Here is a 21,735-nt window from a genome sequence, read left to right as displayed (position 1 = left end):
TATTTTTTTTCTGATACACCATTCTGCTAAGGTATGTCGAGTGCTGAGAGCTAAGTCTGTATTCCATGTTCTATCAAATAGTTCTGAAATTTCAAGTCCATATACTCTTCACCTCAATCTGATCGAAGAGTTTTAATTTTTTTTACCTAACAGATTTTCAACCTCTGCCTTATATTTCTTGAAATTTTCAAGGGCTTTGGATTTATAATGCATTAGGTAAACATAGCCATACCTTGCATAATCATCAATAAAACTAATGATATATTCATATCTTCCTCGTGCTTTGACATTTATTGGACCACAGAGATCTGAATGCACAAGTTCGAAGGGTTCTTTGGCTCTAAGATCTTTTCTTTTAAAAGATCTTTTGGTCATCTTACCCTCAAGATAAGACTCACATGGAGGTAAAGAGTTGTCTTCTAACTGATTTAGTAGTCCACTCTTGACTAATCTCCTAATCCTATTGAGATTAATTTGGTCAAGTTTCAAGTTCCAGAGGTAGGTACTAGGAGAAACTTTTTGCCTTTTATTTCAAGTTTTAGCCGTTTTAAACATCTCAGTATTTAAAATAGCTTTTACTTCGGTTGGTCTTAACACATATAAGTTGTCTTCAAGTTCTGTGGAACAAATTTGTACACCCTTTAAGCTAACAAACACTTCATTAACTTCAAAGATACTTTGTACATTTGTTCTAACAAATAAAAGATAGATCTTAGATTTCATCTCATATTAAGAACCAAAAATACATTTTCTAGTAAAATGAATCTATATACCTAAAAAACAACTTCAAGTCTCCCACTACTTTAGCTAAGACAACCTCTCTTGTTCCAATTTTGAGAGTTGCCTTGCCTTCTTCAAGCTGCAGCCAGGAACTAGTTTCCTGGGGAAAAAAAAAAATACAAACATAGTTAGTGGCCTTCGAATTTAGTATCTAGGTGGAGTTATCATTCTCCACTAAACATGTTTGAACAATGAGTAAATAATATTTACCTTGTTTTGTTTTCTCAACTTTCTTTTCGGCAAGGTATTTAGGGCAGTTTCTTTTCCAATGCCCATATTCGTTGTAGTGGAAATAATTTTCTTTCTCTGTAGATTTTCCCTTAGCATTACAGGTTGCAGGAGCCTCACCTTTCCTTTTTCCTTTCTTTTTCATTTGAATACTCTTATTTTTTTCAAATAGAGGTCCAAACTTAGTTCCAAGGGATGATCCCTTTTGGAACTTCTTTGAGGTAACAACATTTTCTTCATTTTCTTGTCCCTTAGTCTTCATAAGAGACTGGTTTATCTGGAGCTCGTTCAAAAGAGTAGTCAGATTATACTCAATCTTGTTCATCATCGCATTTGTGCGGAACTATAGGAAACTCTTTAGAAGAGATTCCAAGATGAAAATAACCTGATTTTCTCATCAATGAAAACACTGTTTACCTCCGTTATATTGAAGTAAATCATCATATCTAGAACATGTTCTCTAACAGATGTTCCTTCCTTCATAGGGGAGTTGTAAACATATTTGAAAGCATCATGCCTGACAGATGAGAATGGTTGTCTAAAAATTGCCTGCAATGAATCCATGATTCTTTTAGCGGTGACCATGCTTTTGTGTTTCTTAGCTAGAACATCAGATATGCTCGCTAAGATATAGACTCGGGCTTTATCATTGGTCCTAATCTATATGTCATAGGATTCCTAAACATTTTGGTTTGTTGTCGAGTCGAGATTTGGAGGATATTCCTCTGTTAAAATGAACCTAAGATCAACGATTACGATTATATTTAAATTTGATTTCCAAGTTGCGTAGTTATCCCCATTTAATTTTTCAGAAGCGAGTAGTTAAACTAATGAGCTAGACATGCTGAAAGATCTATTAGTGAACTACTATAAAATCCAATCATGTTTTAGCAAAAGTAATAATGTACCCATATAATTTATTAATTTTGCAACAATTTTTCAGTGAGTTAGAATAGCCACTTCCGAGAGGTAGTCAATTACTCCTTCATGGAACCAAGACATTCTTGAGTAAATACTAATACTAGAATAACTTTTATTCTTATAGTATTTAGTTATCGCTTGTTTGGTAAAAAAACTTACTAACACTCAGTAATTCTTGTAAGTGTAACCCTCCATTTTCATATCCCAGAGATAGGTCCCAATATGCTACCGAATGGAAAGATAATGCTAAGAACGGACCAAAGAGACCCTATTCATTTATGAAGTTTATGTTGTTTCGACCCATGTCATGACCCTCCAAATGGGTGGTCGCTCTAGGACGACACACAGGCAGAACATGGAAGTCTCATGGTGCAACCTAATGGAGGAGACTATAGGATGTGTTGACACACATCCTTCTCCCACTTACTATGAATAACTTCCTCTATTCACCTTGATATTGAACTATGCAAACACTTTCCGAATGGAGGCCACACCTAGGGTGACACGAAGCCGAGCATGGATCTCACGGTGTGAACTCTTAGGGACGTGAGAGCTAAAAATAATATATCATATATACCATTTCTCCCAATGAAGTATTCTAGATGGTTTTGAGTATACTTTTACGTAGGTATACTCCGACTAATTAAATACAACCTAAGTCTCGGTGTTTACCCTAGTATAACTTTTATATCAAATTTAACCTATGATGTCTAAGTGATAGACTCTTTAAAACCTCACATCGCTCATACATGCTCATAAAATTGGGTTTAACATAACTCAAGAACTAGCTCGATCCCCAGGTAGCAAGTGTTCTGTAAATCGTTAACTTAAGTACCTCCAACCTTAGAGATGATCTTGTCGGGTATGTTTTGTTGCAACCTTAGTTTTACTAATTATCGACCTATTTTAACTATTAAAATAGGTTATGGTTGTTAACTCAATATGAGCATGTAGTTATCTTTGTTATAGATTTTAAAAGTCTAATTCATTTTATAACACTTATAATTTAGACAATATCCATAGCATACATCAGACAATTTATAAATTGATATAGCAACTTATATTAATTATCATGAAATCCTACGCATGCATAGTATATATTATAAGAGTTATAACATACTTTCAATGCATGAAACATGCTTATCCTATGGTGAGATTTTAAATCTATATGACATACTTTATGCACAAACAACTTTAATATAATTAAAACATACATTCACAAGGCTTCAAATAGGATAGAACTGGCTAAAATGACCTAAATCAAACCAAACCTATCCAACTGGACCATTCTTCCTTCGCGCGTGCGTTTCTGAAAAGAAAAAAAAAAAAGATGAGCAACATCACAATGCTGTTGAGGAGCGTTGCAACACTCCGCCTCAGATCCCAGCTCCCTATTTCAGTTTCAGCTGTGTTTTGCTCCAAATTTCTTCAAATTATAGTCTAATTTTAACTTTAATGAATTTAGCAAAATTACAGACCCTTCCTCACACATTAAAGCTCATAAAGAAGCGGCAATTGCAATAATTACAACATAATGAAGTTTAATTCTATGTCAAAACTTTAATATATCCAACGTTAGAAACCAACATTTTCATCTCATGAAATTTCACCTACCAAGCTAAAAATAATGCAAATTGAGTGCTTAAAACATGCTCTGATACCAATTGTTGGAGTTAGGAACATACAAGCAGAAGCAATTGAGATCATAAGCACTCTAATTACATTAATTTTAAGAATTAGATGCTAGTTCAAAACTAGAAAAACAGAGTTTTAAGAGCAAACCTTGATGTAGCTCAAAATTGAAACGATCCATTAAATATTTTTTTTTTTATCATAAACACTTCGTTTTTTCCCTTCCAATATTTTCTATTGGAGCTTCCTTCATTCCTTTTATCGAACATAATGATGCGAATCGTATCGGCGTCAGCCAAGCTTCGACCGCGACTGCTCGTCGCTTCTGGCCGCCTATGAGACTAGATATCCTGAGTAGGTTTTCGAAGTCATGCGCGGTAGCAATACCAAACCAAATACGACGAGTAGTGGGGTGGACCACCAGTAGAGTCTTCCCCGCTATTCTCTGACTTTAGAATAGATTGTGGGATTCAAATTTGTGATGAATTTTAAGAAGAAAAAAAAAGGAGTTTGAGAGAGTTTTGGATCTTTTATTTTGAGTGATAAAATTCAGCTTCAAAATCTAATTTTTCAAACTCAACTTCAGAAAATCATTCTTCTATTTAAAGAAGAAATCATGCAAAGTAGGAATCATTCCAAATTGACACCAAATTGAGCATTAATTGTAAGTGAGATTTGAGGTGTTAGAAGGAGGCCAAATGTGGGATAAATCCACTCATTCAAAACTCAATTAATATTGAATTTCTAATATTCAGTGTAAATGATTTTTTATAAAATTAATTTCAAATAACTAATTTCAAATAATTTTAAATAAAATTAATCTAATAATTAATTTCAAATAATTAATTAAATAATTTAATTAATATTAATTTAATATAAAATATTAAATTATAAAATTATTTAAATAATTAATAATATTAATTTAATATAAAATATTAAATTAATTAATAACACCAATCCCGATCATGAATCCTTATTCATGTATACAATATTTAAATCATATTTAAATATTTTCATATTTCTTTGTAATATAGCTTAATTCACAATTAAACTATATTTGATCATATCAATTACATCGCATATAATTAACGCTTACTCCCCAAGCCCAATTTGAATAATTCAAATTCTCACATCACATTTTTCTAAGGTTTAGTCTGATATGAGCTAGTATGGGGACCTAATGGACCTACAAATCGTGAGCTCTAGAGATTTGAGATTAACCGAATAAACTCTTTAACCTAGTTAACCAACATTCTTTAACTACCAGGACACTCCACTATAGCCCAACAGCTGCACTCTCCTCATTGTAGATACATTTCTTGCTCGATATAACCATGATTAGCAAGTCGATCCTTCACAGGTTGTTTGTAATTATAGTTGGTTCAAAATTACTATTTTAACCCTATAATTACATCTTATTCATTAAGTCCCACTGATCATCTAATGAACAATTGATTTGCGGTCCAATCACCAAACCCAGTCCATCTCGAACTAATGAGAGGGTGGGGCCCAAAGTCAACACTCAAGAGAACAACCTATTTACTATCCCTAGAATCGGGTAAGAGTGAACTCCATCTTGTAGAACTATGTCTCCAGCTATTTACCCGATCTTATCCCCAAAATGGGGGGCTTATTGAGTCGGCGAACTCGAACCACTCTTAGTTATGCAGATTAAAGGATAATCTCGAATAAACAAGAATTCATAGTTAGCTCAGGATTAATATCGAGTTACCTAGATCATTGTATTGAAATAGTTAGTCTTAACAGTAAAGAAGTTATAAAGTAAAAGTGACTATTTCGCAGTCCAGTCTTATGCAAACTCATTGCATAGGACGCCCCCACTCGCATGTCTCGACATAAACAATTCAAGGTCACATCATTTGTATCAAATACAAAGTGGGTTGCATCCATAGTGTCCCCAGGATAAGCTATCCAACCTTATCCTTATACTATAGACCGTTTTGGCTATTACTCGAACTTGATCCACTTTTATGTCTCCACATATAGTTTAAGTATTCATGCTATAGCTAAGGGTTCTTAGTTTATCGGATTTAGGGTTTTAAATGAAATTCACATATTCAATAACATCTTTACCAAAATAAACCGCAATAAAAACTTTATTGCAAAATAGAATATGTTTATTTTTACCACGAGTTTTAGGACATAAAACCCAACAAAAGAGAGATTAATCATTTTACAGTCTAGTCTTATAGAAACTCTTTGTATAGGATACCCCACTCACATGTCTTCACATGAACGATCAGGATCAGATCATTTGTAACACTTTACAGCTATTGCAACAATTACAAAGTAGGGTGATCCGTAGTGTCATCAGGATAAGGTACCCAATCTTATCCATATACTACAAATCATTTAGGTTATTTGTTAAACATGATCCACTTATATGTCAACCAAATACATGTTTAAGTTATATAAAATAACCTTGGATCTTAGTTTATTGGATTGAGTTAATGCACACTAAATGTCAAATAAAAAAACATCTTATTTTATTAAATAAATGATTGGTATACATAATTTTACAAACTATGAAACCTACGAGATTTAGGGTATCAACCCCAACACTACCAACATCAAGACAAAGATATAAAGGAACTAACCACACAAAAAAAAAAAAAAAAATGGTCAACCCAAATTCACCATCTTACTAAGATACACTACAAGAAAATAGTATTTTCTCGACGCCTAAAATCGACGGAAAATAGCTAAAAACATGTCAGGAGATCTTTTCCTAAACGCTTAAAGTGGTAGAGAGAGTAGTCGGAGAATACCCGTCAGGAGATTCATTCCCAAGCATGGCACCTTCGCGTCAGGACTTTATGAGAACTCCTGATGCTTAATATACGCCATTGGGAGATATGTACTCTTGACGACGTTGAGATATTGTCAGGAGTTAACCATTCTCCCGACGGTTTATAGTACTGTCAGGAGTTTGAATTCGAAACTAAGTTTCCAATTCAAACTCCCGACAACAGACGAGCTTGTTGGAAAATAATCTAACTCCCGGCGATGTCGTTAGATGATACTTTTTTTGTTGGCATTTCTATTATTGCATTTTATTTTTTTTCTTTAATTTTTATCTTGATAACCTAAAATTTAGAACACGATAATTAAGCAAATCAAAAGTTTTCTCATAAATTAAAATCAAGCAAAGTTGTCGATAGTATTCTTTGTTTCATAAAAGAGATAGTAGTGTGCTAGAGAATAATGTTTACATATATGATATAGTGATCCACAAAAAATATGTCTTGAGGAACATATAGGAGAAAGTTTGATTAACGTGTTGTGAGCTTGTGGCTCCAAAAGACACCTTCAAAGTATCAAATTTACCTACAATTCAATAAAGTTGAGACATTAGAGCACATTATTATATTAAGAACAAATGTAAGAAAATTTCTCAAGCCAAGAAAATTTCTCAAGCCAACATATAAAAACTAATCTCAACATTTTGGAACCTTTATTTCCCAAACCTTTCAGGTTAAGATGCAATAAGGCCTAAATATAAACTACTGAAAATCAATTTTATACAATAATAGCTAAAAAATGTAAAGTTGTTTTAATTGCAGGTAAATAACACAAGAAAGCTCTCAACAGCTTTAAATTCCTAATTTCTAGTATTTTGGCACTTTGCGAAAGATAATCATCTAATCTCACATAAGGTAGGACATTACAATACAATCGATTCCAAGCATAACCAATTGTAAGGCTCTTGCATCTTGTAAAGAAATGAAGATCAAGGGCCAATAATTTGGAAAAGCCCATGAAAAAACTCAACCCTTAAACTTATCTTAACTCTCAAAAGGTATGATAGCAAGCATGTTAAGAGTTGGAAATTGAAAAGAGAGCCAAAGACAAACTATCATATGAAATAGAAAACAAAACAATTCAAAGCAACGTTATATCAAACATAAAAAATTCTTAAATAACCCAAAATCAGGAAAGAATTGAAACCAATAACACTCGAATAAGAAAACATAAAAAAACATTCCCAATTGACAAAGAAGAAACAAACTAAACAGAAATTAACGAGTTTATCTCAAGGATCATGATATCACCCAATCATATAAATCTTCTTTGAACTTATTTGAAGGTCGATTTTTCACAGGTTTCAATACACGTAATGTGGCAATAATTGAAACAAAATAAGATTGAAAGAACGTGCGAGCAAGAAGAGGTGAAAATGAAGTAGAAATTCATTTAATCATTCAAGTGATTAAGTAGTTAGAATCGGATTCGTTATTGTCCCAGGGAAATGGAAACTAGGCAACTCATAGAAAAGGCAAAGAGACGGGTAGGAGTCAAAGAGGCGAAGAGGAGACGAAGAGGTGAACTTACCTCGAAGAAGAGCAGTAGCAAAGAGACGATGTCGAAAGTTGATTGATAAAAAAAGAGAGGGACAGACGAAGTCGAAGCTAAAGGTAGAGATGAAATCTCAATCGTACAACCGACGATGAAGACAGACGAAGTCGACTGGAGATAAGGAAAGACGGCGATGAAGATCTGAAGCGATGGACAATCGAAGAGATGAGACGAAGAGAGAAGCATGCAAAAAAACCTAGAGATTTGTTGATTTCCAAATCAAAAACAATTTGAGAATTTTAAACCCGATCTCTCAACGGGCTATATATACCATCGAAATTTAGGGTCATATACGATGTTGGGAGCTTGTACAAACTCCTAACGCCTGTTTTATGACATTGGGAGACAACCTCTCTTCCGACTCCTAAACTCTCGACAGTTGTTTCTAGCGTTGGAAGACTCTCTTTTTCTTGTAGTGATAGTCATTTTGGATAGTGGAATATTGATCAAAGAAACTCACTTACACGTGCCATCGATAATGAACTTTTATTTATGGGGAGAGGTCATCTGCAAAATCAATCAAATTAACACATTAATATAGTACTTGCCATAAATACTCCGATAATTTAGTTTTCATTATAAGAGTCAAAACAAGCTTTTAGGGAAAAAGATGATCCTAATAGGGAGCTATATATATGTTCTATATATATGGAATAATATGGTTTCCTCAATCTTTTTATGAATAGGTGTCGAGAAGGCTGGATCGTGCCTGAGTAGGAGGAACCGACTAAGGAAGACTATCCTCAACTTTGACCTTTGAGACTAAGGTGGGTCTTTTGGCCAAATGACTCAATTGCCTCAAGTTATTGACTTGCAAAGGGTAGACCCCAAAAGAAAGGCAGGTTGGTTGGTCGAGACTGGCTTTTTGGGTTGGATGGCCCAATTGCAAGGCAGACCTTTTAGGTTGAGTGGCTCAATCACCTCACCTATTATCTAGACTGCTTCGTCTAAGCTAAGTTCCTTCTCATCTTGGGTTGGGTTTGTTGGAGGCGAGACAACTTTCCTAACTTTACTCTCAAGCTTTGTCTTTCTCTCTTAATCTTTCTCAAAAACCCAATTACATATAATAGTCATAATGACACGTACAGAATCAAACCACATGTTTTTAACTTGAGAAAAAGAGAATAGATATCTTCACTTTCTCAGCCATCTCAAACCACATTATGGGAGAGCAACCAATTACCACCACCATGGTTACAACCAATGTCTATCTTTTTTCTTATGGAGATCCTCCTTTTCTCGTTTATTAAAATCATCTCCATCTTCATGTACTATGAAATTCTTTTATGCTGTCCTCCCAACTCCAACCCAACTAAAAATATATGTGTGAATTTCAAACCCATATTAAAAAATCCTATATTTTTTTTGGAGTTCATTTTGCTATATTAATTATAGTGTATTACAACGATAGGTGTCATGAAAATCTGCCATTTAATAAGGTGTTTCTAAATTATATTATTGGTCATACCTTGTACACTTGACCTGGTATAACCTTTATTTATTCGATTTTTTTTTTTTTTTTGAAAAATATTTCTTTGACTTAGTATCCGGAGGTATTTTTATGGAGTAAGTGTGGGCTTTTTTTCAGTACGATAAAAATATGTAGAATAGAACTATGAAGATTCGAATCGATTTTTTGATTGCTAATACGTAGTTAATCTTGCTCACTTTTTACCGCGCTTTGACATTATATCCGAATTTTTTTTTTGGATCCTGTACACATAAAATTTAAATTTATTCCATAGACTAAATAGTTTTTAAACTTTCTTTAAAAATATATATATGTCATGACTTATAATTAGACCCAAATTAATTAATTGAAATTTTTAAACACTTATTAGATATTTTCAAAATTTAAGGATATATTGAACATAAAATGAAAAGCTAAAAAATTTATTAGATATCTTTTAAGTTGAGGTGCAAAACAAATGGAACAATTTAGTCTGTTTGGTAATCATTTGATTTTGTCTTAGTTTTTTAAATTAGACATTTTTTTTTTCAATTTCTTACAATGATTTTCATTTTTCTTACGTAGTTGAATTTTTAGCCAAAGTCAAAAAACAAAACCAAATTTTTAAAAACTATTTTTCGTTTGGTTTTCAAACCTTGGTTTGGTTTTTGAAAACACGGACCGATAATATATACAAAACATGAAATTTAAAGATGAAATTGATATTTATAGATTTAATTTTTAAAACCTAAAAACTAAAAATCAAATGGTGCATAACTTTATTTTAAAAAGAAAATATATGTCAACTGCCACCGAGTTATGTCAATTTAACTATTATTATTTTAGTTTTATCTTATATTTTTATGGGTAATACTTGGAATGTACCAATCTTCTTTCATCACTCACACTAATAAAGAATTAAAATACTTAAAAAAGAAATAGAATAATACATTTTTTATTCATAGGTTTTGCTCTAATTTCTATTTGCTCCCTAAGTTTTAAAATATTACATATTTATTCCTTAAGTTTTGACTTTGTTCAATTTAGTCCTTAAGTTTCAAAATGTTACAATTTTACCCTTAAAATTTGAGTTTTGTTTCAATTTAGTCTATAGATTTCAAAATTTACATTTTTAACCTTAATCTTTTTAATTAAATAATCATTTTCAATCATTGACGATAATATCTATTAATTAATTAAAAATAAGTATGAAGTGAAATTTTAAATTTCATTTTAAAAGTGATAAAAATAGTGAATCTTAATTAATTATAATTCTTTTAATAATTTTTAATTTATTAATATAAATTAACTCTAAACACAGAAAATGACTATTTAGTGAAAAATCGAGGTTAAAAGTTATTTGAAACATAGGGATTAAATTGAAGCAAAACTAAAATGTCAACAATAAAGTTGTAGCATTTTGAAACTAGGGAACTAAATTGAAACCAAATGACTAAAGACCTAACTTTGTAAAATATAAGGATTAAATAGAGACTAGACCAAAAATTAGAGATAAAAAATGTAATTTTTAAAAAAGAAATAAAAATTTTACGATTCAACAATTTGGACGCAGAAAGATAAGTGTTGTTAGATAGTAATTGGAATATAAATAAATAGAAAATGGATAGCGTATTAAGAACATTTGACTTGGAAAATCCTCATTTACTATGTTATTTTAAATTCTTATTGAAACTTTCAACATTATCAGTCGTTACTAATCATCTTCAATTATTTATTGCATTATTTCACATCATTTACTTTTTCATTGATCATTCAAACATTCAACCGATTAATCTAATGCAATGCAAAAGTAATCTTCCCCAAACAGAAATCCAGAGACCTTCCATGATCACAAGAACTCTCTTCAGTCTTCAACATACAGGAAGAAGAATATTACCATCCAAATCTCACCAGAATGAGCTTCCCTACAGGCTAAACTTACCTTACCGATGAAATGAAAATCTCTTCCATTACCGCCGATCAGAGCCACGGCTACAATAGTTCCGATCAACAAGTTGCAAAGGAGATCGATTCTGATGGAGATGAATCCATGCGGTTATCTTTAGATTCTGAGAGCCGCTGGAGTCTTCTGAACTCATTCCCTGCTTTCTTTCTGTCCTTGCTGAATCTTGAGAGCGAAGATTCGAAGCTGACTCCAGATGGAGAGTTCGATTTCGATTGGTTTCAGTCTAATTTTCCGAGTCCGTCATTCCGGAGCGGTTACGATTTCGAAGTGAAATTAACAGGATTTGTAGCAATCGAAGAAGCTGATCGCGACGGACCGTTGTTCTGGCCGCTCGAACATGAAACTGAATGGAAATCGATGGAAGATTGGGACTGGTTTGCGATTTCACCGCGGAAGAAGGATTTGAAATCTTCTGCTCTGACTCTGAACTCGACCGGATTGCGATTTCACGAACAGAAGATAACTCTGAATCAAGCGCCGAAGAGGAGGCTCGCGTTCAACTCGAGATCGGTGGTGTCGGAGATGATGGAGTTGATGCATAGGCGTGATACGAAAGCTAGTGTTCCGAGGATCGGTGCTGTTCCTTCGAGATTCAATAAGGGAACGAGGAATCCTGCCGGAAAACGTTCTGATGAGAAATTAATCGCAGTGGATAGAGATTTTGTGGAGGACTTGGCGGCGCGTGAAGAAGTTCCGATCGAAACGTTGTTAGGGCTTCATGAATTCGATGGCCGCGAGGGATTCAGTTCAGAGTTCGATGACGTTGTGTTATCACTCGATGCAGATAAAACCTTTAATTCGCTTGCCATGGTATAAACTATTGAAAGAATATATATGTGGTTATTTTTCCTTTTATTATAAGGATAATAATATTGTATAGTTGGTTAGGATTTCTGTAATTTCTCATCCTCTCTCATTGCTACACGTGGCATGTATTTTTCTATTTAGGTTTGGCCCTTGGCCTTCTCTTTGTATGTGAAAAATATTGCATTCTGTCAATGAATTAATTCCCTTTATGGTATCAAAGCCAACGACTCTTAAGTTTCTTCTTTCATGGCTTCAGACGATGGTCCATCGTCTTCTTTTGAACAAAGTGTTACTCCGTTGAGCTCTCTGTCTACACTTATGGCTACGATGGTGGAAATTTCCACTCGTTCTCTTCCAGTGGAGTCTATCACGGTTACTATTTCGATTCATAAGCTACGATTACCAGATGTTTGACCTCCTCTGGTTCGACCTCTTTCTTCATAAACTTATCCACCAGTTTACCCTACCTATGTTTAGGCCTTCAGTGTTTGTTCCGACTACCCTCTACCCTAATAATATAGGGTACTCTCCTAATCATAAATTTTATCCTCCAGGGTATCAGACTTTTACACCTCCACCTAATTTTCCAAACATCCCACATCTATCCTCAGCGGCTTCACCTTACTTTCAACCCAATCCTTACCCTACCTTGTCTTAGCCTTTAACTGTCAAAATTAATGATAATAACTTCCTTCTTTGGAAGAATCAACTGTTCAACGCAGTTTTCGCTAATGGCCTTAAAGGAATTTTCTATGGCATGGTGACTACTCTACCTAAGTTCTTGGACCCGCAATAGGTGCAGCTAAATCCTGATTTTCTAGTATGGGAAAGGTATAATCGTTTTATTATGTATTGGATTTATTTATCATTGTTTGAAGAAAAAAGGGTGAAATTATGAATTTGGAAACTGCTAATGCTATTTGGGAGTCTTTAAAATGTACATAGATAATAGCCTTAAAATCTCAGTTGCAACATATTAAAAAGGATCGTCTATTTGTGAGTCAATATTTAGCTCAAATTAAAACAGTGGCTGATAAGTTCTCTGCTATTGGAGAACCTATGTCGTAGCGGGATCATCCTAGCTCATATCATAGATGGTCTAGGAAGTGAGTACAACGCCTTTATTACCACTATTTAAAACAAATCAGATAGACCTTCTCTTGAGGATGTTAGAAGTTTGCTTATTGCTTATGAGAATAGATTGGAAAAATAGAATGTTGTTGAACAATTAAATGTTACTCAAGCTAATTTTGTTAATCTTTCCTTTCAACGCAACAATAGGCATTCTTCTCCTAAGCCATTTAACTCTTCTTCCCGACCCTCTTCCACCCCTATTTCAAACCCAATTCAGTCAGCTCCATCTTCAAATGTCTTTGGCAAAACTCAATCACAATTGAAATGGCCCTCCAAACCAAAGACATAGTGTCAAATTTGTCAAAAACCTAGTCATTCTGCCTTTACAAGTTATCGACACCCCAACCTTAATTTTCAACCTCCTTCATTCCAACCTCAAGCACATATGATCACTGTCCAACCTTTCTCTTCCTCTTCCTCACCCGATTCCGCTTCCTTCTCTGAGTATCAACATCCTGATGAGGGGTGGTTTATGGACTCCGGTGCTACCCATCACTTAACTCCGGATTCTTCTTCCTTATGCAACCATCTTCCTTATCATGGTGGTGAGCAAGTTATGGTGGGAAATGGTAAGTATATTTCGATTTCTAATATTGGTACTGTTTCTTTTCCTTATTCACTTAAATTTATTTTACTTCAACATGTTCTTCATACCCTCGATATTTCGAAACAACTTATTAGCATTTCCTATCTTTGTAAATATAACCAAGCTTATGTTGAATTTTATGCCTCTTATTTTCTTGTTAGGGATCTCAAGTCCAAGAAGATACTTCTTTAGGGAAAACTTGATGATGGCTTGTATCTACTTTCTTTCAATCCACATACTCCTTTACTCATATCCAAATCTTCCACTACTACCTTTCTTTCATCCTTTTCAACTCCATCTACTTGTCATCTTAGGTTGGGACATCCTGCTTCTCCAGTTTTCAAGCAAGTCTTGGTTTCTTGTAATGTCTCTTCGTCTAATGTTCATAAGTTTTGTAATGATTGTCAAGTTGTTAAGTGTCATTGTCTTCTATTTTCTTTGTCTCAAACAAAAACTCGTGCACCTTTTGAACTTATACATTCGGATTTGTGGGGTCCTTCCCTAAAAATTTCAATAAATAGAGCTCGTTATTTCCTTTTGTTCATTGATGACTTTACTTGCTTCAATCAAAAGATGAGACTCTTTTCTGTTTTTTAAATTATAAGAGACTTGTAGAAAATCAATTCAATTGCACCATTAAAATCCTTTAAACATATTAGGGTGGTGAATTTTGCACCATATCCTCCTTTCTTGCATCTCATGACATTATTCATCGTATTTCTTGTCCTTATACTCCTCAACAAAATGGGAAAGTGGAACCTAAAAATCACATGTTGTTGAAATGGGGCAAGCATTACTTGCTCACTCAAAATTACCTTTCTCTTTTTTGGAGTTTTGCTTTTTAAACTTCCATTTATCTCATCAATCACTTGCTCTCTTTTGTTATTGGTAATAAATCCTCGTATCAAATGCTTTATCTCAAATCTCCTGACTATTCGTTACTCCGTGCTTTTGGTTGTTCATGTTTTCCTTTTCTTTACCCATATAATTCTCACTGACTACTATTTAGTTAGAATGTATTTGTGCTGGTTATAGTTTTAATCATAAAGGTTATCTTTGTTTAGATCCTTTATCTATACGTTTATACATTTCACGACATGTGTCTTTAATGGACAAACTTTTCCTTGTACCAAAACATCTTTTCCCTTCGGTCCATTAATATCTCCTTCTGTCAATCATTATTTTCCCTCTTCCACAACATTTGATATGAGCTCATCTCTACCTTCCCTTTCTTCCTTACCCTTCTTTACATCTCTTGGGTCTTCTTTTGTTGCAGCTTCCTCTCCCTTGTTGCCCCCTGGTTTTACACCAAGTCCTTTGCCTTCGTCACCATTCTTCACCATGAAACTCCTACTTTCCTTTCATCTGACTCATTTTCCTCTCTCGTGTCTTAGTCTCCCACACCTTCTTCCCCTATATTTGACTCCACTCTAGCTCCTCTTCCACATCTGCCTTCAATTTCTTCATCACATTCCACTTCCTCTTCTTCCAATCCTTCATCTTCTATTGTCCCTTCCTTTTCTCTAGACCACCTTCTACCTTCCCAGAGTGTCTCTACCCTTCCACCACCTATATCCTCATAGTCTGTCCCTTCTATATCCTCCTCTAATGTTCATTCCATGGTGACTGTTGAAGATGATGCCCTAAACTCTCGTGTCCTGTAGTTTGTAAACACAGTTTTGAACAAAGCTTGTGATGTATAATATATGATATTTTATTCACTTATTGTTTATGAACATTGGATGTTTTATTTGCTTTACCACAAACCAATAAACTAAAGTCCCTGGTTATCATTTGTAACTTAAGCATGCATGTGGAGACATACAAGTGGATCATGTCTTAAGTGATAACAAAAATGATCTGTAGTATATGGATATAGAAGGGAAACCTTATCCTCGTAACGCTACGGATGTGGCCCACTTTTGTAGAATAGTTACAAGTGTTGTGACTTGCTACAGATGGTCTGATCCTAATCATTCATGTGGGGACATGCAAACGGGAGCGTCCTATACTAAGAGTTTGTATAAGACCGAATCACGAAGTGTTATAGTCTTGTTATATAACGTCATTCATGACAGAGGCTTCATTTCCCTAGGATGACTATAGGTAACATGACCTCAATCCTTAGTGAGTTGGGAGCTTCTGCTTTTGAAGGTGGTTTTTTGATTTGCATGGGTGCGAGTGGCCAGATCACCGACTCAAACCTACCACTTTGGGGATTCGTCTGATTTGGGAGTTGGGAACTCAGCTACACAAGAAGGAATTCACTCCTTTCCTGAAGTAGGGGTAAGTAGATAGATTGCTCCCTTAAGGCTGATTCCGGGGCTTGAACGATGTGGCACCATACATCTTCTCATGGGAGGTGTCCACACATAGTAGGACTATGTTATATTGTTCATTAGAGGAATCAGTGGTACTTAAGGAGATAGATGTAACTACAGGGACAAAACGATAAATTAGTCAGCTGTACTTATGAGCATATGTGAAGGGTTATCATACTATTGATTGGTTATATCCGATGGACACAGAAATATGTATGTGGTGAGAAGAGTTCAGTTGTCGGTCTTTAGTGGAATGCCTGACAGTTAACGAATGGTGGATCTCGTGGCTAAAGAGTTTAGTCAGCTATTCACATACCGTTGGAGCTTCGAGCCATAGGTCCATAAGGTCCCATTGGTAGCTCAATGGATTCAAGTTGAGAATTAGTTTTTGGGTCAGTTTGAAGTGTTCAAATTGACAAGAGGAAGTTCGATTATATATGATATGATTGAACTGGTTAATTATATATGATATGATTGACTTTATGTATGAGATACATTATTTGGAGGAAAATGATATAAATATGATTTATATCTAGTGGAGGAGAAAAGACTATGGTTAGTGTATTTGCATATGATTGTGGTCATCGTGTAGAAGTTGCGGTATTAAGCAAATGCGGTCACTACATGATTGCGACTACACGATAATGCATAATAGAGGGATCAACGCAAGGTTGGTGGAATGAATGCATCAATGTACATCTCAGGAAAATCAAAAGCTGATGTTGACATTTCACCTACCACGCCGTTAGTAGCAGAGATTCAGAAAGGACTAACGTGCTGTGAATGTCAGAATCAGAGTAGTCCACTAATGTTGTTGGCGATTCAAGCTCTATATAAAGAAGCCGATGAGTAGAATTCCAACTTATCCAGAGATTTCACCTGAGGTTCGCCTTAGGGCGGATCCAGGGATTTTCCCTGTGATCCAGACAAATGCGTGAGAAGAAAGTTTGAGAGTTCTTCATCTCCTTCATCCATTCCGAGTGACGACCGGAGCCTTCGATCGGAGCTAGATCTCGAGAGAGTCAGTTCCATCGCCCATCCATGGCACCACCAGCAGCCTTGACGCACATCTGCTGGAAGCAAGTTATTACTTCCAGCTGGTCATTTCATTTTCTCTCCTTTCCTTATATTGTATTGTATTACATTTTGTGATTAAGAAATTAATACATTATGTGTTCAATGCATTTCTGTGTTTCCTTCGATTCCATCTCTATCTTTTTTACTTAGCATTTTTAACTTCATTGCATCACTTAGTGAGATTGTTAGGGTATCACATACTTAGTCATGTGGATTAGGGATATGAAGCATGTAGCAAACCACCGAGAGGTGTGCATTGCGTGAGTGTGTGAGTAAACCGTATTTGCTTAGTGTGAAGCTGTAGCTACGCCTGTCTATAGGCGGATGCAATGCTTGTCTATGAGTAAAGTCAGCAACAACTAATTGTCCGGGAGGGTAAGTGGTTGGTCGCATTAAGCAATGTAAAGTATTGTTGACTAGAGATAGGAATAATCTTATGTCAGCAAAGTTCATGCGGTTACCTTGTCTTATGATCGTATCATTCATCATTTAGGCATACTTGAGAGAGTAGTCTAAAATCTAAATCTAAGACTCGAGAGAGCGGATTGGAATGCATAAGCAAGAATAGGGAACTTAGAGATAACCTTCGTTTGCTATTACACAGCGTATGCACCCTACGGATAAGATATTGCATGTGTCCAGAAAGTAGGATACGGTGGTATGTGGCTATCACGCTCATGCGGCGAGAGTACGTGAATAGGTTATGGAGGTTTAGGCAGGCATAGGCTTCCCAGCAATATCACAGATACATCGCATATGCCCTAGAATTAGGCTCAAGTGTGTGTAGCATGATCGCATGGCTTGCATTGACTAAGGTTGCCCTTGTGGTCACTCTTAAAGGTTGCAATGAAGACATCTCCACATTTTATCTATTTTTCCATCTATTTACTTCATGTCAAAAGTTGTCGTATCTCTACCTCTCATTCATATTCTCATTGCGTTGTTTGTTAGCTAGAAGTAGGAGAGTAGGAGTAGTGTTAGCTTAACAACCCCTCAAACATTCTTTTATTCAACCGCCGCATGCACACTACCGCATACATCTAGCGCATACCATATTGTGTCCATGGAATTTTAGTTGTCGAGTAATTGACATCTAATTTCCCGTCATCAAGTTTTTGGCACCGTTACCGAGGATCGAACCCGGGTCACCCGCGTGATAGGCGAGAATACTTACCACTATACTACAATTTAAGTGGTGGTGTCATCCCCGTGCTGTGTTCGTGTGGAGTCCGTTCGTGGGCAGAAGACAGTGATTTGGTGGACGATTTGCTTGGACTTTCCTTGCGAGAGCGAAAGGAGCAGTCCTTGGTGAGAGCGATATTTTGGTGAAGAAAAGTTCTTCAACTGGTACGTTTCTTGTTCTCTTATTGTTTAATTGTTCAAAACATGCCGGTAATTTGTTGTGAAATGCATATCTATTCTGTTAGAATGTAAATGCGGTAATTCTGTCACAATGAGTTTCGAACGATCCGCTTTCGCTCAGAGGTACTCTTGTATAAGAGTTCCTTCAGTGACAAGATCAACAGCTGGTATTTTTAAACCAAAAGCTTGGCATGTCCATTCCTCTCTTCCTTCTAACCTTCTTAATGAACCATCTTCCTTTATGTCTGCTATTAAATATGTTGAACGGAGAGATTTAAATATGTTGAACGGAGAGAAGTGATGCAGCATGAGTATAATGCCTTGATGAATAATGATACTTGAGTGCTTGTTCCTAATTCTCCGGATTTCAAGGTTATTAGCTATAAATGAGTATAGAAGTTAAAGTTAAAACCTAATGGTGATATAGAAAGGTATAAAGCTAGGCTTGTAGCTTGTGGTTATGATCAAGCTTATGGTATTGACTATTTTGAAACTTTTTTTTCCGTTGTAAAACTGGGTACAATTTTTCTTGTATTAAGTCTTACTGTTCAATTTAATTGGTATATTCATCAACTAGATGTACACAATGCTTTCTTAAATGGTGACCTTCATGAGGATGTTTATATGCTTCAACCTCCAAGCTTTATTGACTAAGATAAGCCTACACATGTGTGTAAGTTACAAAAGGCCTTGTATGGTTTGAAGCAAAGCTCTTATGAGTGGTTCATAAAACTAAGCACTTGTTTGTTGAGCTAGAACTTTTCTGCATCAAAATCTGATGTGGTTCATAAAACTAAATACTTATTTGTTGAGCTGGAACTTTTTTGCATCAAAATCAGGTTCTTCTCTTTTCATCTTTCGACAGCAAGATGTTTTAGTCATAATTTTGGTTTATATTGATGATATACTCGTGGTTGGAAATAATTTGAAGCTCATCGGTCAGTTTATATCTTCTCTTAATTCCCTTTTTGCTCTTAAGGATCTTGGGAATGTCTCATATTTTTTAGGTATTGAGGTAACAATAAGTGTTGATTCTATTTTTTTTTTTTTAATCTCAAAGCAATTTATTTTCGAGATCTTCTTGGCAAGCGGAGATGGCTTGGTAAAGCCCCTAAATACACCTATGGTTGCTGGTTCTTCATTATCCTTGAATGATAGTCCATTGTTTCATGATCCATCTTTGTATAGATGTATAGTTGGTACTCTTCAATATTGTACCTTAACAACGCTTGATTTATGTTTTTTCTATTAATAAAGTTTGTCAGTTCTTGCATGCTCCCACGGTTAAACATTGGACTACTGTTAAGCGTATTTTACGTTACTTACAGACTTCTAGCTCTCTTGGTTTAGTTTTCACTAGGTCTCGAGATTTGTTATTAATATGTTACACAGTGCTGATTGAGCGAATTGTCCTGATGACAGAAGGAGTACTAATGATTATTGCCTTTCTCTTGGTTCTAATTTAATTTCATGGTCTTCTACTAAGCAGAAAGTTGTTTCTCAATCGAATGCATAGTTCGAGTACAGAGGTATGTCTAACGCCATTACAGAAATTATTTGGTTTCAATCACTACTGTTTGAGTAGGAAACTTTTCTACCTTTGTTCCATCTGTGATAATATAAGTGCAACCTACTTGGCAGCAAACCCACTGTTCCATCATCGTTTGAAGAATATAGAAATTGATCATCATTTTATACGTGATCGTGTGGTGTGTCGTCAACTTCTTGTTCGTTTTGTCCCTTCGGAGGACCAATTAGCTAATATCATGACCAAACCTCTTCCTACCACCCGATTTTGTTGTCTCAAGAACAAGCTCTCTGTTCAGCATCACCCAGTTTTGCTTGCAGAGGATGAAAGAATATATCTACAGTTATTTTTCCTTTGATTATAAGGATAATAATATTGTATACTTTGTTAAGATTTCTATTATTTCTCATCTTCTCTCATTGCTACATGTGACATGTATTTTTCTATTTAGGTTTGGCCCTCTGCCTTCTCTTTGTATGTGAGAAATATTGCATTTTGTCAATGAATTAATTCCCTTTAACTATTAACTATAGAAAAATAATTAGGTATATATTTGTGCATTCTATTAAATTGTCCAATCATAATTTGTCATATGACAAATTTTATTTTATTTTTTACTTTTTCAAAATATTTTAATATTTTTTTAGATGTGAGTGATGAAAAGGGATGAATAAATATGAGTGAGGTCTCGAATCCACCCAAGTATTACCCTTATTTATAAGTAGGTTAAATTATAAAAAAGCAAAAAAAAAAAAAAAAATTTAAAATGTATTTTTAATGTTGTATCCTCGACTGCACCTATCTTTATTTGTCTCACAAAATTCTCGGTTGGATGTATAAATATAATGCTTTTGCAATATTGCATCAACCTTTTTGTGAATATTTCAAAACTATTGGTAGACAATTTTTATTTTAAACTGAAATTGAGAGGAAAATTATGTGCATAGTTTTGTGTAGTGAGGAAATATTTATGAAACATGAATTTAACGATAATATTCTAACTTTTAGAACTAAAATAATATAGTATTTTTTAGAAACAAATTGCAAAGTTAAACATCTCTTTATATTTGACTTTTTCATGTCTAATGCAATATTTTTTAAGGGAGTACAAATAAATGATAAAATGGCCAATTTAAAAGAATTTTTTTTTCACATAAAGGTAATTATTACAATTTAAAAAAAAAAAATACTTATTATTATTATTATTATTATTATTATTATTATTATTATTATTTTAAAACAGCCTTATAAAAGTTGGCTTATATTAAAATTAAAAAGCTACAAAGCACAAATACGAATACAGATACGACATACGGATACAACGATCCGAAGATTTTATTATTATTATTATTTTAAAAAAAGGGTAAGTATAAAAATAGATACGTCAAATCGTGTGTCAGTACGTATCTGGAAAATATCTAGAAGTATCAGTATCTGATACGTGTCTGACGAGGATTCTTTACCTCACATGAAATATTTGTGCTTCATAGCTAAAAAGTAAAGAAAGAAGCAAAGTGGGACATAAGGATAGTCATATTAATTATTTAAAAGATTAATTAGTTAAGT

At 34.5% G+C, this 21,735-nt stretch overlaps 1 protein-coding gene across 8 annotated transcripts; it reads left to right on the top strand.

Moving 5' to 3' along the window:
* The first annotated feature begins 11,021 nt into the window (after window positions 1-11,021).
* LOC120089130 lies at window positions 11,022-20,692 on the top strand. 8 transcript variants are annotated; one of them, XR_005485083.1, is made up of 4 exons: window positions 11,022-13,864; window positions 18,392-18,626; window positions 20,131-20,170; window positions 20,283-20,692. XR_005485083.1 is itself a non-coding variant. In XM_039046557.1 (3 exons), exon 1 carries the CDS (start codon window positions 11,343-11,345, stop codon window positions 12,168-12,170), a length of 828 nt encoding a protein of 275 aa, XP_038902485.1. In that variant the 5' UTR covers window positions 11,032-11,342; the 3' UTR covers window positions 12,171-12,992; window positions 20,131-20,170; window positions 20,283-20,692. The 8 variants fall into 8 exon arrangements, 3 of the variants coding, with proteins under 3 accessions (XP_038902485.1, XP_038902477.1, XP_038902482.1); XR_005485082.1 differs by having other exon boundaries at window positions 20,064-20,170; XR_005485080.1 differs by having other exon boundaries at window positions 11,023-12,992; window positions 13,443-13,864; window positions 18,392-20,170.
* Window positions 20,693-21,735: the final 1,043 nt, after the last annotated feature.

This window comes from Benincasa hispida, chromosome 1 (genome assembly GCF_009727055.1).
Source record: "Benincasa hispida cultivar B227 chromosome 1, ASM972705v1, whole genome shotgun sequence".
Taxonomy (NCBI): domain Eukaryota; kingdom Viridiplantae; phylum Streptophyta; class Magnoliopsida; order Cucurbitales; family Cucurbitaceae; genus Benincasa; species Benincasa hispida.
Note: the sequence above shows the minus strand (reverse complement) of the source record. Positions and strands in the feature narration are given on the sequence as shown.